The sequence below is a fragment of the Parambassis ranga genome, chromosome 16 (assembly GCF_900634625.1).
Source record: "Parambassis ranga chromosome 16, fParRan2.1, whole genome shotgun sequence".
Taxonomy (NCBI): Eukaryota; Metazoa; Chordata; class Actinopteri; family Ambassidae; genus Parambassis; species Parambassis ranga.
The window spans coordinates 4,772,550-4,789,734 of NC_041036.1; the positions used below are offsets into that span (position 1 = coordinate 4,772,550).

Consider the following 17,185-nt stretch of genomic DNA (forward strand, 5'->3'; position numbering starts at 1 on the left):
ATATATAACATATTATATTATTATATAACAAAGACGGTCTATATTGCGATTTTTATATTTATTTATTTATATTGCGATTAAAATCGCAATATCCACCGTCTTTGTTACAGTATCGGGATATATCGTATATCGTATATCGTATACTATTAATATATATATAATAATAATAATAATAATAATAATATAATATATATACTATTAATATATATATATATATATATATATATATATATATATATATATATATATATATATATATATATATATATATATATATTAATATATATATATATATATTAATATATATATATATATATTAATATATATATATATATATATATATATATATATATATATATTAATATATATATTAATATATATATATATAACATATTATATTATTATATAACAAAGACGGTCTATATTGCAATTTTTATATTTATTTATTTATATTGCGAAAAAAATCACAATATACACCGTCTTTGTTACAGTATCGGGATATATCGTATTGTATCGTGGCATGTGTATCGTGATATGTATCGTATCGCCACATTCTTGCCAATACACAGCCCTAATAGTTACACACCTTTGTTTGGTTTGTGCAGAGCAGAGTAAATAGTTTGCTGTTGTCCTGTGGACACTGGTGATGCAACCGTTGCAGCCATGAGTGGTGCTTTAACTCGGTTCAAACGCTCCTATATTTATGTGAGGTGTCCAGGGGTTGTGACTGATCATTGTGACCTTAACCAGTCTTTGATTCCCATCTATGACCCAGTAGGTTAGTAGTTCAGAGTAGCTACAAAATGATGAGGTTGTACTGCGCTCTATAGGGGAAAAAGCAGCTATATTAAGTCTGTCCAAAAGTGACTCTACAGCTCAAAGTCTGTCAAATCCATACAAATCATCTTCTCAATGATGCCACATAGATGGATTTCCTGCTATGGCAACACTATTTTACTCTGTATTGTGGATGCTTTTGTGGAGTCTTGACCCACATGCCCTTCCAAAATCAAATAATAAGATGGTAACTCACTGTTGTTAGACTTAGTCAAAATTGGTCAATAGTGTTAAAACGCTTGACCCCAAAACAACTATTCAAAAAGTTTGACATAATAATGTGGACATAGTAAAATAATGTTATCCTTTGACCGGTGCTTTGACCTCTGGGAATCCTGTGCAATACAATTTCACCATGAACTCCTCCTCTTTAAGGAATATAGTCAAAGGTCTGTAATGACTTTGCATAATGAGTTACATTCTTTCTTTTTTTTTTCATTGGGTCTACTTCCTAAAAGATCTCTGTATGGTACAGAGGAGAGGGCTAGTCTCTTTTATCTCTAGAAAAAAAAACCCTTGTGGCTACAGTTTGATCAATTAAACTCCTGAAAGGACCCCCCCCCTCTTCCTTTCATTGCTCTGCCTGAGAGGAATATAAAGTTATCAGTCTTCCCAAGCGATATGAGGACGGAAATAAGTAGTTTGTCTATAAAAATGTCCAGGTACTTTATCAGCGTCCCAGTAGGGCCTGCGGCCCTGACACTGTTCAATGTGGCTCTCCTGTACTTCGGTCTCATGTGCTGTCTCTCTCTCTCTCTCTCTCTCTCTCTCTCTTTTTCTCTCCCCGTCTCCTTTGTCTCCGCCCGCGGTCTGCTCCGCTCTGGGTGGGGTGTACGCTGCCGGCCCCAACACCTCACTGGGATTGACTGGGGCTCGAGCCCCAAGTGAGGTTATCGATTTCAATCAGCGGCTTGGGAGACAGGAGCCTGAATGATGCTGTAGACTTTAAACAGTGGTCAGCTGCTTTGTTTGTTGTTTGAGGGGGGGGGGGGGCAAGAAATGCTGCAGGAGGAGGCACTTTGCTTTTGACAAGAAGTCAGATAAACACATACAAAGGAGGAGATATCTTAATCTGCTGGTTTGGAGTTTGACTGTAAGTCAGTGGGTGTGCTTTGGAAAAGTGGCTGAAAGACGCTCAGGAGGTTTAGACAGCAGATGTTTCATATCTATCATAAATAGAGGGCTGCAACTAACAATCTTTAATATTGAATAACTACTAATAACTTTTTTGGGCTCATAAAAAATATAATAATAAAATATAATAAAATATAAAGAATTCAGAGTACTGAAAAACAAAAACAAGCTGTAATCGGAGACTATTTAGATGCAGGAGACAGATTTTTTTTCTGATTTTTATTTATATACACTAAAATCACATGGACTACCTTCACAGATCAAGAGTAAATGTTAAATGCATATCTGAAGAATGGAATTAAAGGTAGGGTTGGAGATTTTGAAAACTCAGTGAGAGTCAGCCAGATTTTGAAAGTAAACACACACCCCTTTCTCTCGGAGCTCACCCCGAAGCCACACCTCCCAATCACATGGACGCGCATTACCTGAAGACGAGCTGCGGTCTATGACTTCGGCCATCATGCATGTACCTCTCTGGTGCGCTCAGAGCAGGAAGAGAGTGACGACCAGCCAATACTCCGTGCAGGGTCCACCCGGAGGATTGGCTGATGTTTTTAGCGTTTTATAGCTTCCACAGATGATTCATATTCTTCGTTTTAATGCGAAACTGCCAAACTAATTGGTTGCTATCTGATTGTAAAGAGAAGTTACACTAATTTAACAAAAAGTACATCCGAATGAAATCTCCTACCCTACCTTTAATGTGCTTTCAGTGTTCACATGCATAGTTTGTGCTGATAGCAGTGAGGTAACAACTTGTTGTTCTGTCAACAAGGAAGCATAAAGACAGTGTGATAAAGTTCCTGCTTTGCTTATAGAGGGAAGTTAGTTCACACTATGAGAGCCCTGCAGTTTTTCTTCTCTCAGAAGCATTTGCATCAAGGCCAGGAGATTAAACGTGTGGGTTGGGAACTGGAGAGAGTGCGTTGTCTCGCTTGGGGCCCCCGATGCCAGAGTTCTAGCTTTCATCGCACAGGGTGAAAGATTTCTCCTGGACGCTTCACTCTTGTGTGGCTACAGGTGGGTGGTTCACATGCTGTAGGTGGCAGCCACAGTGGATTTGATGCAAAAAAGTAAAGAGGAGGTGGCTGTGGGCAAATTGTTTCACAATTGCACAGTGTTCAATACTCTGCGCTGAGATGCTGAATCCCACACTCTATAAACTCATTTGTGTAGTTAAAAGCTATTTGAAGTGTTATGGTAATGTTTGAAAGCCGTAGGTGTTTGTGTTGTTCTAATATAGATACAGAACTGTATATGTTGTGTTTTTAGACTTGGCCCAGTGGGACAGTAAATACTGTTACGTATGAGTTACAAAAGGAAAACGTCTGTCAGGAAAAGTTTATTTATTGATCATGTTTGGTGGATTCACAGCATGTTTTAACAGACGTTTTGCTGGTTATTGGATTGTCTTTGGGTTTTGAATTGCTGGTCTTTGAATGTGTTGAATTCTGATGGGAGTTTTTGCCCAATTTCTTGACGTTTTATATGCAAAACAATCCATTAATGTGATGTTTATTGATGCATGCAAAGTCTTTCCTCTCCAAAAAATACCTTTGCATTGCCTTTGTGCAAGGTCCAGACTGACGGTGTCATCAAACCTACATAACAGTTAAGTAATGATCTGTTGTTCCTTTTCTTTTTTTTGTTAAAGGCTCCATGTTTGGTATTTGTGTTGCTGTTTGGCTGCCTGCTGCAGAGGAAACTAGTGACCACAGAGGGGCATCGTGGGACCAACCGCCATGTCTTCTATGCAGTACAAATGAATGGAGGCACCCGAGCTGCCAGAGCTCTGGCCGAGCAGTACGGACTGGAGTTCATACAGAGGGTCAGTGTATGTTTATCAGCTTTGTTATTACCTCCACCTATAGGCCTGCAATTTACATTTTCTAAACCCAGTCATTGAGAGCTTTTTTTTTTCTTTTTTCAAGAGCTGCTAAAGTGCTGACTTCTATTTCCTCTTTGAGGGATATCTGACTTTCATCAAATTACAGCAGCTCTTTCTGAATATTTCATATCTGATCAAAGACACATAGTTCACACACACACACACAAGAAAAGAGACACACATGCTACCAAAAAGGCACTCACACATGCACACATACTCGCCATATACACATTTTTCTATGTAACTATCCTGTCTAGCCTGTGAGAAACTCCTGGAATAGAGTAGTGTCTGGCTGAATGTCTTTGGAGATGATTGGGTCTTTACGTATTTGCCTGAGTTTTAATCTGTCATGCTGAAATCTTTCCATTTGTCAGAAGACTAGGTGTGATTTATCCACATCAATACTTTAAAGGTTACTTTGGTTGTTGAGTGTGAAAGTGTGTCAGCTCCTTCACAAAAACGTTCTCAGCCTCACTGAAAAAATAAGGGCTCAAAGCCGGTCTTGGTTAGGTGGAATACAGAAGTTCTGCTTCTTTTTTTTTTTGTAAGAGCAAGTTCAAAGCAGCAGTTCGTGGGTAGAAGGGTAGAAGTCTTCATGAAAGATTCACAATCAGAAAGATTTAAAAGGTAGAGTCCTTCTGAATTGACATACATTCCTGCTGTGCTTTGTTATTTTCAGGATTTTTAAAGGGGATTCTTTTATTTAACTTTTTTTTTTACATTTGTAAAAATGATTATTCAACACAGATTGTTAGAATAATGGTGATATTCATGTAAATTCATGCAGTTGTTTAAGCAGACCATCATGAAAAATTCACATTGTGAGACTACAAATGTCTGACCTTAAAGGATTATCTCAAAAGTCCAACATTTTTGTGAATTTTTACACTCAAGTTTTAGATTGATTTACCATATTAAATCTAATACCATAAAAATGAGCAGGCAGAAGAAAAACACCTTCAGTGCTTCCATAAAAGATTTTAGCTTCTCTTCATCCATCTAAAGTGTAAAACACTTTGTCCTTAGTCCTGTTCATTTTGTGGTTTGAAGTATTGATAGGTGATACCTGTAGTGTGTGTGTGCGTGTTTTAACATTATTGATAATGGTTAGTGGGAGTGTCCTCTGGCCTGGTGTGAGGCTGTGTGCAGCTCTTGGCTCTGGGGAATGTGGACGCCAGCTCATTTCAACCTTGGCCCTGCTGCCTCTGCTGCTGCTGCTGCCGCCGCCGCCTGGATCATGAATAAAACATCTCTTTGACCTTTATCAGGAGTGTATTGGACAGTCCACCCCCGTCTCTTGTCTTCCTCTCTGCCTGTCTCCCTCTCCCTCTCTCATTGTCCCTCATGTATGCACACAAACACTTCTCCTTTTTCCTGCATTGTTTTCTAATATTTTACACACTAATGATGGTCCCTCCATTCGGTGATCGTGTTTAATAACCAAAACAATACCAATGTGTCTCTCCATTGCCATAAACATAACCGTATTGATGCGTAATATATATAGCTATTTGCAATATGTGTAGTTTAGTCAACATTCTAGCAGCGACAACGTAGGATTGTGAAAATCGGTGATCCTTTAGTGGCTCATTGTCTAATTGTGTGTTTGCGTGTTAATAAGGTGTCCAACCCAGAAACACCACCGAAGACAGCCAGACAGCCCCCGCTTTCATGATCCCCACTGGTCCAATCTGCTGACTGGCTTCTTTTACCTGTCTGTCGCCAGAGGCTGATGCTAAATGTCACTGACACTAAATCGCCTTTGTTAAGTCAAACCCCATTTTAATTGTGTCACCTGTGATTTGCGCCTTGCGTGCAGCAAATACCCTGTATCAAGAAAAGGCAGAGGCTTCACAATTTGCTGTGATGTGTTTTTTTTTTTTTGAAAACATTGAAGTGGAATGAAAAGTCTGACAAGCCCAATGCCAGCTTGGGAGGATTGTGATGTCTGCTGGCATTCCAGCGGTAATACCGCATGAGTGGAATGGGAATCAAATGTCTCCATGCTGGCACTCAACATATTGTTGGTCTCTTTGATTTAGTGTACGGCTTCCAGGAAAATGTCATCGCGTCTCTCCATTGTACAGACTTGACATATCCATTTTGCAACTGTAAAATACAAAGAAAAACAAAGCAAAATACCCGAGATGATGTCTTAATGCCACATGGACAGATTTACTATGATGCATTGCCGTCTCTGTGTGTGCCGGTGTTGCTTTAGTTACGGGCGCGCTGACGCCTTTCGTGTCTGTCTTTATGATTTTTAAATCTTTCCAAGTGATGCAGTTAATCCATCCACATTTATTTTGTGTCTTTACATTTGGCTCATTTGGACGTGATATTTAAAAAAGGCTTATCCTTTAATTTAGATGGCAGAAGAGATGCAGTCAAATGTAAACAAAATGACACAAATTCATAGACTCATGTCTGACGATGGCGAATCTCATCTCACTAAACAAAGCTGGGAGGGTGTGTGTTGTAGACAGGCAGTGGCAGCCATCGCTGGTGCCGGGTTCGACACCCAGTGACAAGAGAGAAGAGAACCTGATGGTAATCTAAAATAAATGATTTTCTGCTTTGTTTTCTGTGCATCAAACAGCAGCACAGTGACTTGATATTGTGCGTTGATAATGATTACAGCCTCACAATACAGCTAGTTTTAGGTTGTGTCACATGATACTGCATTGTTTACAGGTATTGTTTCTTGCTTACTTAAGAGTTTGCAAATCCGATTAAAGCCAGATTAGATATGTTTTGCATTGCTTTATTTTAGCTGAGGTCGCTGCTTCAACAATTAAGAACCTGCTTGTGTGTGAATATGTGTGTGTGTGTGTGTGTGCACAGCTCAGCACACCAGTACAGGGTTTTTGTCTTGAACTCTGACTTCAGGAAGTCCCTGGTCTCCAACCAATGGTGAAAGACCTCCCAGATACCCCTTCTCTCCAGTGAGGTGGAATACTGCCGACAGATTACCATATCATTACCATATCATTAGCATAACATTACTGCGGCACAGCTTGGCTCGCTGTCTACGGACGTGCTATCAGCTCATCGAGAGATTCAATCCGCTCCATACTTCCACCCTCCATCCCCTCCCCTCTCTCCTCCCTCACCTCCCTCTGTACACTTGAGGTGTGTTTTCCATCTGAGTAAAGCAGAAGTAATTGAGGTAGAGCACTGGATTTACCGGCTAAATGAAATCACACAAACGCTTCATGATCAGCCGGGGCCGCTGTCGTACACATTCAGAGAGCTCCTTCTCTGAAACCTCGTAGCACTGCACCCAATTCAGAATTTCTAATATCCTCTCAGAAATAGCCTCAGTCACATGCTAAGCTATGTCAAGCCTTACTCTGGCTGGATTACTCCAGGCTGTTATATTATGACCAGGTGCTGTGTGCGTGCGCTGGGCAAAAGGAAAAAAAGGCCGACCTGCCACCATCTTTTCCGTCGCCCCTTCCTTTCCCTTTTCTGTACCGTAGGGCACTCGGGGGCGCCAAAAGGGACACCAATCCTCTAATGGTTGGGAGCGAGGGCCCATTCCATTAGTCAAGGGGCCCAGAGTTCATCGCTGCTCCGCAGCGCAAGGAGGGTGGAGGAAGCGAAATGGAAGCAGGTGTTGGCCGGGGGCAACACAGAGGGCAACGTTGCACCAGCTGCATGCTGGGAAAATGCAGCGCTTTTTTTCTCCCTCATCTCCTCTCCTATTTCTATTTCCTCATGCAAGTACAGAAGCACACACCTTTTGCATGCAGCGTGCACAGCACACACACACAGACTCCCTATCACCCCCTTTTGTCCCCAATTTCATTCATTCCAGTAAGCTTTTCTCCATTTTCCTTATCTCTTTCTTTCTCTCTCTCAGCCTCACTCATTCACTCACACCTATCTCCATCTCTTTCATTTTCGCTCTCTCCCTTTGCTTACTGCCCACCCCTCCCCTCACTCCTGTCTTCGTACATACCTCACTCTCATTTGTAAATGGAGAGAGGACTTGACTGAGAAATATCTGGAGAAGAGGTGGCTTCCCTTCTAGGTGGGAAACTCTGGTGGAGATGAAGGGGAAGGAGGAAGAAGAAGAAGAAGAAGGGGGTGAGAAGGAAGAGAGAAATTACGCTACCACTCCCTCTCTTTCTCCTTCTCCTTCTCTCCCTCTGTCTCTCGCTCTCTCTCTCTCTCTCTGTCTCTCTGTGGGTTCAGATGATGTATGGCTGCAAAGGCCACATGTTGGCCATGTGATGGATTAAAGCACTTTGTAGGAAAATTACTGAGAGCGCCTCAGCACATCCGAGTCTAGCCCTTAATAAAACTCTCTTCAATATTGAAATGGAGAGAGAGAGGGGGGGGACACAGAGAGATAAAGAAGATAAAGGACGATGGTGGACACAAGAAGGGAGCTGTAGTAGAACTGCACAAACACTCTTGTGCACAGTGCTCCTGCAGGTGTATGGCTATACTGTTGCATGGTTTTTACCAGGAGCAAAAGGATATTCAGAATGAGAGATTCAATATAAACAGAATGGTTGCTCATTAGAAGCTTTGTGGGTGAATGTCTTTGACATGTCAAGCCGCTGTATAATAAGAGGACGTTGGCAAAAAATGCATGTACACAGCCATAAATTGAATTGTTTTGTCTTAACACACAATAATAGTTTGTAATACCTCAACCAAAGACTATTTGTGATATCCTTTAAAAAGCCATCAATCCCTATATGTTTCCACTTTAAGATGGACTGTGGAACCCCTCACACCCCCTCCCACTTCCACCATTGAGTTTCCTGCCAATACTGTAACCAACAAGGCTTAACTGCTCACCCCATTTAGCCCCTAGCATCCCCCTCCATCACCCAGCCCTCCTCCCATCTCCATTCTGCTTTTCCATAGTTGAGGCTGTGGAGGCCACAGCCCCTGTAGGGCTGTTAGTGTACACACCAGCTGCTGTTTTCTCCATAGGGTGGACTGCCTCACGTGGCTTTCACACACTGCTTCAATGAGTCTTGATGTCTGTGTTTGTTTTTGTTTATCTTTCATGCTTTTTTTTTTTTAAACTTCCATCCCTCCCTCTACTTTTGCTTCTCTCTCGTCTTTCTGTGTGTCTGTTGGAGGCTGTCAGTAGCAGTGGGGCATGCAGCTCCTGTGGAGTACTGGGAAGTCCCAAAGTCCAACTCTGTTGCACTGCAACCATGGTACATATCAGTTGTGTATTTTGTATTTTTTTTGCCTGCAGTGCAGGGATGACTTGTACAATAACATGCTATACTATTATATACAAAGTACCAATTTAATTCTAACTGAAGCTGATGGCTTCTAAAGCAGCTGATAAGTTTGCAAAAAAAATCTGCTTATCGAATCTGCTTGTTACTTTCAAATGTTGTTTTGGATTTTAATGTTGGACTTCTCAGTCAGTGCAATTTAATAATCTGATCTGACACCTAAAGAGACACAACAGGCTTTTCTTATCTATAGAAATCAATTAAAAAACAGATTAGGAATCCAAACTGAACCTGAGGAAAGACAAGGGATAACTGCCCTAAAGTTATGTATATTTTTTAATAGTAAAATCTCATCACTCTAGCTTCCAACTGTTGTGTAATTGCACACAGTTGCGCACAGAAAGTCGAATAAATTTCAGTGGTGTGAAGAAACTTCATCTTTATCCTTTTTTTCAAAGTTCAGCTGTTGGTTTATCAAAACTTTAAAATATGAAATTACATTCTAACAACATTCCCACAGCCGTCAACCCCTCTTCGTATACAGACATACTTCATGCAGCAGCTGTACTGTCATGCTAATCCTCCTCTTCATCAGTGATTTACACGAAGGTCATGCAGTGGAGAGATTCAGTTAAGCAACAGAGAACTAGAGATGTGCCTGTTGAATAGTCCTGTCTGTCAGCTTATACCTCTGCATAGAGCCTGAGTTGAATGGTGGAGTTGTCCTCCGTCTCAGTAGAGGGGGGCAGTAGGTCAGGGTGATATTCATCCATCTGTGCTCTGTCTGAGACCCGGGCTTCACGAAGTAGACCATGTTATTCTTAATGTGAAAACCTTCACATTTTCTGATTAGGAGATTCAAAAATTATTAGTTTTTATAGTTTTTTTTTTTTAAACTTTTGTCACAGGACTAAACCACTCTTTCCCAACAGTCATACACATAAACCAAAATTATACATTTTTGATTGATAACCAAATTCTGATAATCAGTCTCACCTCCTGCAGTCTTTACTGTCCACTGTTCATCCCAGTTCATGCCAAGCTTACTTAGGTTATTGTGCAATGATTCAAGCATACAGTATCTGTGTATGTGTGTGTTTGTGTTTGTGTGCATTTGAACACTCTCATGATTAGTGTTCTCAGTGACTGGCTGGCTGATGGGGTTGATTTGTCCGACAGTGCTGTGTGTCAGGCAGGCTCAGCGTCCGCGCTGGAGAACATGAGTGAAGGAGCGGATAATTGATAGTGACAAGGCGCTCCCAGCCTTAATTGCTGCTGGTGAATTAGATTACCTTTTCAAAGTGCCTTCATTAGCAGAGGGAGAGCCATACCAATGGTCCCCTGATTGGCCTCATATTGTTTTGCTGTGAACCTGCTCTGGCAGGGCACAAGAATGTGTCTGCGGATGTGTGTGTGTTTGTTTTGCTTGGTTTGAAATTGCTCACTAATTTTCATATACAGCTGTAGTGTGTGTGTGTCTGTGCATGTGTACATATTATGCTTATCCAGGGTCAATAGTGTCAAGTTGACAGATTTGTGACACATCAGTAACACATACAGCAGGAAGTGTCTTCCTATTTTTTTATTGCCCATTGACCGCTCTCCAATTTTAAAGGGTTAATTCAACCATATTACATTTTGTAACACAAAGAGTTAAAGTTGTACTTGTCCAAATTTATTAACAATTTAAAACTGTAATGCAATTACTGTAGATCACCTGTAGAACGTCAATTCACTGTACTATAGAAACCAGGATAGCGTTGCTGTTGGGGCGCACCGCTATCTAGTCAAAAGAGTTTTTCCAGACATCTTTAATATAAAAGAATTAAAGAATTCAATAAAACCATGTGAGGAACCAAATCTTGCTATCTCAGCTAGGCTGCCAGTGTTTTCAGCTTAAGGTGTGTCAGTGTATATTTTACATAGGATCAGCACCATGGAGAGCGCCACAGTCTGACCAGTATGGTTGTTTGGGAGAGTAGCAAACTTTCTGCATAGCTATTGTACAATACACCTCCAGTTTGAACTCAGTGGGGTTTTTTAATCATTTCAGTCAGTCAGGCCTTTAATTTAAAGGTAGGGTAGGAGATTTTGAAAACTCAGTGAGAGTCAGACAGATTTCGAAAGTAAACACACGCCCCTTTCTCTCGTAGCTCATCCCGAAGCCACGCCTCCCAACCAGTCTGTGACTTCGGCCATCATGCACGTACCTCTCTGGTGCATGCAGAGCAGGAAGAGAGTTACAACCAGGGGGGTCCACCCGGAGGATTGGCTGATGTTTTTAGGGTTTTATAGCTTCCATAGATGATTCATATTCTTCGTTTTAAAGCGAAACTGCCGAACTAATTGGTTGCTATCGGATTGTAAAGAGAAGTTACACTAATTTAACAAAAAGTGCATCAGAATGAAATCTCCTTCCCTACCTTTAACAAATTCCACAAACAGGGAAAGTAGTGAAGTTTCCTTTCATCCGTCTTAGTTTTAACTATTTTATGTACTTTAATGAGTTAGCATATTTATAGTAATTTGTCCTGTTTTTTTGACCTCCCCTGGTCAGTTAGTCAATCTGCAGAGAATTGTAGTTGGTAAATGTCTTTATTCAAACGCAATTAAAACACAACCATGTGTCACAAATCATGATGTTTAACACATTTAAAACTGTGCTCTGGTACAGTTACATTCCAACACTGCTCATGTCACCAATGAGACCTTGCACATTATGTTAGTCAGATGTTGAAGCACATATGTTCTCCAGTTTTCCAGATGCAACTATATGTATGAAAATAACACCCTAAAATTTAAAGGAAGAGCCGAGAGCAAGCAGGGAGCAAGCAGGGAAAGCAAAGAGGAGTTATCACTCCATGCAGAGGCGATGGCATGAGCATGCTCTTAGAGAGAGAGAGAGAGAGAGTTTCTTCCTAAGCTCAGGAGTCCAAAACCTAACACCCTTCATCCCCTCCAGCACCAGTTTCAGCTTCAGCCATCCTTCCTCATCCTATTTCCATATCTGTCTCCACTCACTGCTCCATCACCAGCCCCCAAGTACCCCAGCCCCAAAACACATTGGCATCCCCATTGACGTCTCATGCTTCATTCCCACCCAAGCCAGCCTGCAGCCCCCTGCAGAGTTAAATGGAGTGTGCCGGCATCAGGGGAGTCGCCTGTGCTCAGTTGAGCTCGGCTCAGCTGGGCTGCCAGCATTATAAACTTAGTGTGTGATTATTGTCAGAGCCAGACTCCTCCACCCAGGATGTCTGCGCTGATGGGTACAAAGTCAACGGGTACAGCCAGCCACGGAGGGAGGGATAGAAACTGAGGTGAGAACGGGGCGCAGAGATGGAAGAGAAATATTGTTGGTAGGGGAGATGAAGAAAGGTAACGGGTGTCGAGGGAGAAAGGATAGAAAAAGATAGAGGAAGGCGAACAAGCAGGAGAGGAGCAAATCATCAAAGGGAAGAAAGAGCCAAGCTGAGCAAGGAAAGACTGATGTACACCTATCGCAGCAGACAAAGACAAGGGAAGACACACAGGGAGTGATATAAAGAGGGAGAAGCAGAAGCATAATGTGCAGGAGAAGAAAGAGAGGCAGCAGGGAAATCAGTGGAGTACAGGAAAAAGTAGAGAAAGGGAGGGCGGATAGAAAAGAAAGGCAAGGAGAGAAATTAGAGAGAAATTTTTCAAGCGAGTGATGTGTGCTGTGATTGTTTTCTCTTCTCTCTCTATCCTCCCTCTCCTCTCTCTCTCTTTCTTCTCTCCTCTCTCTGTCTCGCTCTAAACGGTCGGGATGTGGCCTGTATCTGCCGGCAAGAAGGAACTCAATTTGGGACAATTTACTCTGCAGTCTCAGCCCTGATGCACCTCAGGGACAGAGAATAGAGAGAATGAAAGTGAAGGAAGATAGATAGAATCAGCAAGCCACACACACACACACACACACACACACACACAAAACGTGTGCCTTGCACACAATTGCCGCCGAGTAGATTTCACTTAGTTAGTTCTAACTCTCCCAGGCGGTCAATACGATTGAGTTTATAAGGCTTGGAAATGAAAAGCCCAGGATAAGGTTAGATAAACTGTGTGCTATTTGATTTTGGCCCACCTCTCGCAGAAAAACCCACACAAGACAGATGGCCGGAGGGGATATGCTGAAATCATGTTGTGCAAAGGGTCATATGGGTGATTAAGGCTGAATATGTTATGTGTTTTGACCCTCACTCTACCTGCAATGATAAAAAAAAATACCTGCATGATTTTCAAGTTTGGGGTGTGGAGTTTTCCCACAAATTGTTAAAAATAAACACTGTCAAATAAGAAAATGCTACATCAAAGTGTGTGTACTATTACAGTTTATGTAACCTTGTGTTTCTCTACTGGCAGGTTGGCAGCTTGGAGGGTCTGTACACCCTGAGGGACAGCAGGGGGCGCCCTAACAGAGCCACCTTTGAGGGCAGACTTACAACCACAGCAGGGGTAAGTGTTTATATAGATAAACAATTCTGAATAAAATAGCTCTCAAAAGTGACAGTGAATGAAGCTGCACAAGCCAAAAGAAACTACAGTAAGTTTGTTGTTGTGTTATTCTGGTCGTACTTGCACTCTGTGTAACACAGCAGGAAATAGATTTGTAACTACAGCAAATCAGAGCGTTCAGCTATTTAGACGTGACTGTTCAATACATTTAACATGGTGATGTCAAGGTGAATTCACACTCAGTTCTGATTTTACTCAGCATGTATATGCAAATGGAAGTTCATTTGGCTGGTGTTGCTGTTTTAATCAGGGTCTAGTGTTGATTAGCGGGAAGGATCTGGAAAAAAAAAGAATCAGAGCCATGTGGTGTGTAATGGCTAAGAGTTGTTTACCTTGCTTGTGTCGCTCGTGTGCCTGTTCCACCCAATATCACTTTATGCCCGCACCCCTCCCTCTCCACCTTCAGCAAGCCGTTCCGCATCACCCTCAGAGCCCACAATGCAGCAGCCTCCTCACCGGGCTTCCGTTGCCGGGGAAACGGTCACCCACGGAGACATCCCATGACAGCGCTGCGCAATAGGGCCGGGAGGGAAGAAGGGTCGGGGATGTGGCTTTGGCCCCTGCCCATTCTCCTGGGTGCACCAGACCTCTGGCCCTTCCCAAAACACACTTGCCCCTTCAATCACACACACAAAGCAGCAATCCAAAGCAGAAATCCACACATTTAAGGAAGAGAAACGTATGTACGAAAAGTAAAAGAGAGAACATCCCAAACTTTCCGATTCACAGTGATCATCTGAATCAATGTGCGTGTGATTAATTGAAGTAATTTATGCGCAATCTCCAGTGACTCCATGTATGGTTCATGATTTCATTAAACTGTAATTTTAATTACTTTTCCACCATCGTAACTTTAGGTGAAAATAAATTTTGCAGCCTCAAAATGTCCCATATTTTATAATGAGTCTTACATTTAATAGATTGCACAAATAATACTTTGGGATTATGAACAATTGCATATTTAAAGCAGCTGCTGTTCCACCCTCAGATGTCTTTGCATTCAGGTCTGTTTGCTGGGCTTGTTTCATTTTATGTGAATGAATCTGTCGCAGCAAAGCATCCATAAACATATCAAACTAAGACTTTAATTGCAGTTTTTAAGCGAGAGACAGCCCATATTGCTGACATAAAGAATGTATATGTTAGGTTCTAAGACCCAATTACACCGTGTTAGCTACAGTAGATGGCCTTCTGCCAAAGCTTTAGATACACTCCATCCACCCACCTCTGACCAGGCCTCTGTCTATACAAACCTGTCTGCTGTGTTTTTTCCCCCCTCTCTTTAAGTGGCACGCTGCCCTTTGCATTATGCAGAGCTCACCAATTACTGCATCATGCAAAGTTTAATAGACTGCAAGGTTGAGACCGAGTTAATATTAGCTTCATGTTGCGTAAACAGACTTCTGAGGTTAGAAAGTAGCGTTTGTAGTTTGATAAACTTGAAGCATCTGGTGAGGGCTTGAACGTGTTACTTGCCAAATCAAATGCATTTCTTTAAAATAGACCTGAGTCGCAGCACACATGTCACTTCCTGTGAAAGCACCGGTGGATTAATGGTGGCCCAGTTCCATTAAGCATCCCAGTAAGTCATGACAGTGACCTAGCATGTATAGCAGCCAGCATTCACACATCTGCATTTCCCCTACACCGGGAAGTGAAAAAGGGGCTTTGAAATCGTCGTGCAGCAAAAAAGTTAGATATACTTGATGCAAGAAGAACTAAACTAAGTGTTGTTTTACTCTGCTAGGCTCTCCGTGCCTTTATGAAACGAGTTTTGAAGTTTTCACGTGGAAAAAAAATCATTAGGACAGATTTATTTTTTGAAGCAATGAATGAAAGTCAGAAAAAAAAATCCTGGATATTATTTTGACATTTTTGTCTGATATTCTCAGACTTAAATTGCCTTAAATTGGATTGGACTTCAAGGTACTGTGCTCAGGTCAAACAACAGGAGTCCTGTTCAGATGTTTTTGACTGCATGGATTTAATATTTTTTTTTTATTCTTGACCACAATTTAAATGCTGGCAAACACCTAACATACATAAAAAGGAATTACAGATGGAACTAATATTTGTGGATCTCCTGCTTCATAATAATAAATTGTGTAACATAATAGAGTTGTTAAAAGACGGTAAAGTGTATTTTGCAAATTCTGGGCATTATCAATGCATTCAAAGAATATTGTCTAGTTCTTCATAAAGGAACCATTCACACTTGAACACATCAATATATGTATGTTCCACAACAGAAGAGTGCTCTAATGAACCTCTTGCATATATCAGCATGATGTGTTGCAGCTCCTGTAGCTCACAGTAAAGGGCTGTCTTTAAGCTGTCCATAGGAATGGTGCTGCGGCTCACATGTGGAGAGCTGTACTCCAACAACCTATTGTTTACAGCACTGACACACACACACACACACACACACATACACACACACAGAACAGAGATCCATGGTGGTTTCTCAGAGGAGGAGGAGGTTTAACCGCTGTGTAATCCTGGCCGATGCAGCCCTCTGTCAGCACGGCAACAATGAGCTGCTGTATTAATCGCACTGCTAATGACATAATTAGCAAGGCTGTGGAGAAACAGCTCAATGTAAACATGCAAGGGCCAGACCTGTCACACAGATAAGCACGTTATACACACACACGCATGCGTTTTAAACAGCTTACGTACTGTGCATATACAAAGACGGACACACACGAGCTTGCTTCTTTCTGTACTTTGTTTACTTTGCCTTTGATGACTCTCTGCCTAACTATCCTGCCTCTTGCACATTCATTCTAAAATACACAGACATGTCTCTGGCTGAACTCTGCATTGACCTTTTACAAAATGTCTCAGGTACTAACCCCCTGCCAGCATCTGACATACACACATTGGCCCCCGCTGGTGCAATACACAATTAACACACATACACAAAACTGCTCCACTCTGTACTATGTCACAGTTTTGTGACGTCCTTGTTTATTTTCTTTGTCCCTGTTAATGTCTGACTGATCAATCTAAGCTGCTGATGCACCTTGTTGTTACTTACTAGGAGTGGAACAGTTCAGAATATCCACAGTTCTGAGGTCAGATCTTTCTATTTTTTTTTTTTTAACTCTGGAAATACCATAGATCGGCATAAAATATGTAGCCTATATATATATATATATATATATATATATATATATATATATATATATATATATATTGGATATAGACTATCCAACATCTACCATATTTAAGAATCAGTTATTACATAGTCCCACTAAATGACGTCATTGCATAATTTCCATAATTGAAAGGGGTTTAAATATGCTATTTACATCTCGCGCTGTAAGCCATGATGGGACCAGCAGCGTCTTTGCACACAATTGGATGCAGGGGTGTGGGTCTCCTCTCTGACCTGACTGCGGCTGACACTGCTGCGCGAAGCTCCTGTGAGACTGAATGTCTGTGAGTGCTTTGGGTTGAGGGAGGAGCTCACGGTCGCATCCGCTGCTTGTTGAGGACAGTAACTGCGGAACGATACGTGCTTTCATTGTCAGTCTCCAAAAGTCACCAAATCGCTAGATTTCTTTTTAAATCTACT

The 17,185-nt window shown here is 41.5% G+C and overlaps 1 protein-coding gene across 1 annotated transcript in view; it reads left to right on the forward strand.

The window, feature by feature from the left end:
* The window catches only part of LOC114448341 (furin-like protease kpc-1), a 125,620-nt gene that overhangs the window by 2,168 nt on the left and 106,267 nt on the right, over positions 1–17,185 (forward strand). The window contains 3 exon segments of the mRNA XM_028425249.1: positions 2,824–2,979; positions 3,589–3,799; positions 13,453–13,545. Of these exon segments, the coding sequence (XP_028281050.1) occupies positions 2,824–2,979; positions 3,589–3,799; positions 13,453–13,545 (460 nt within the window).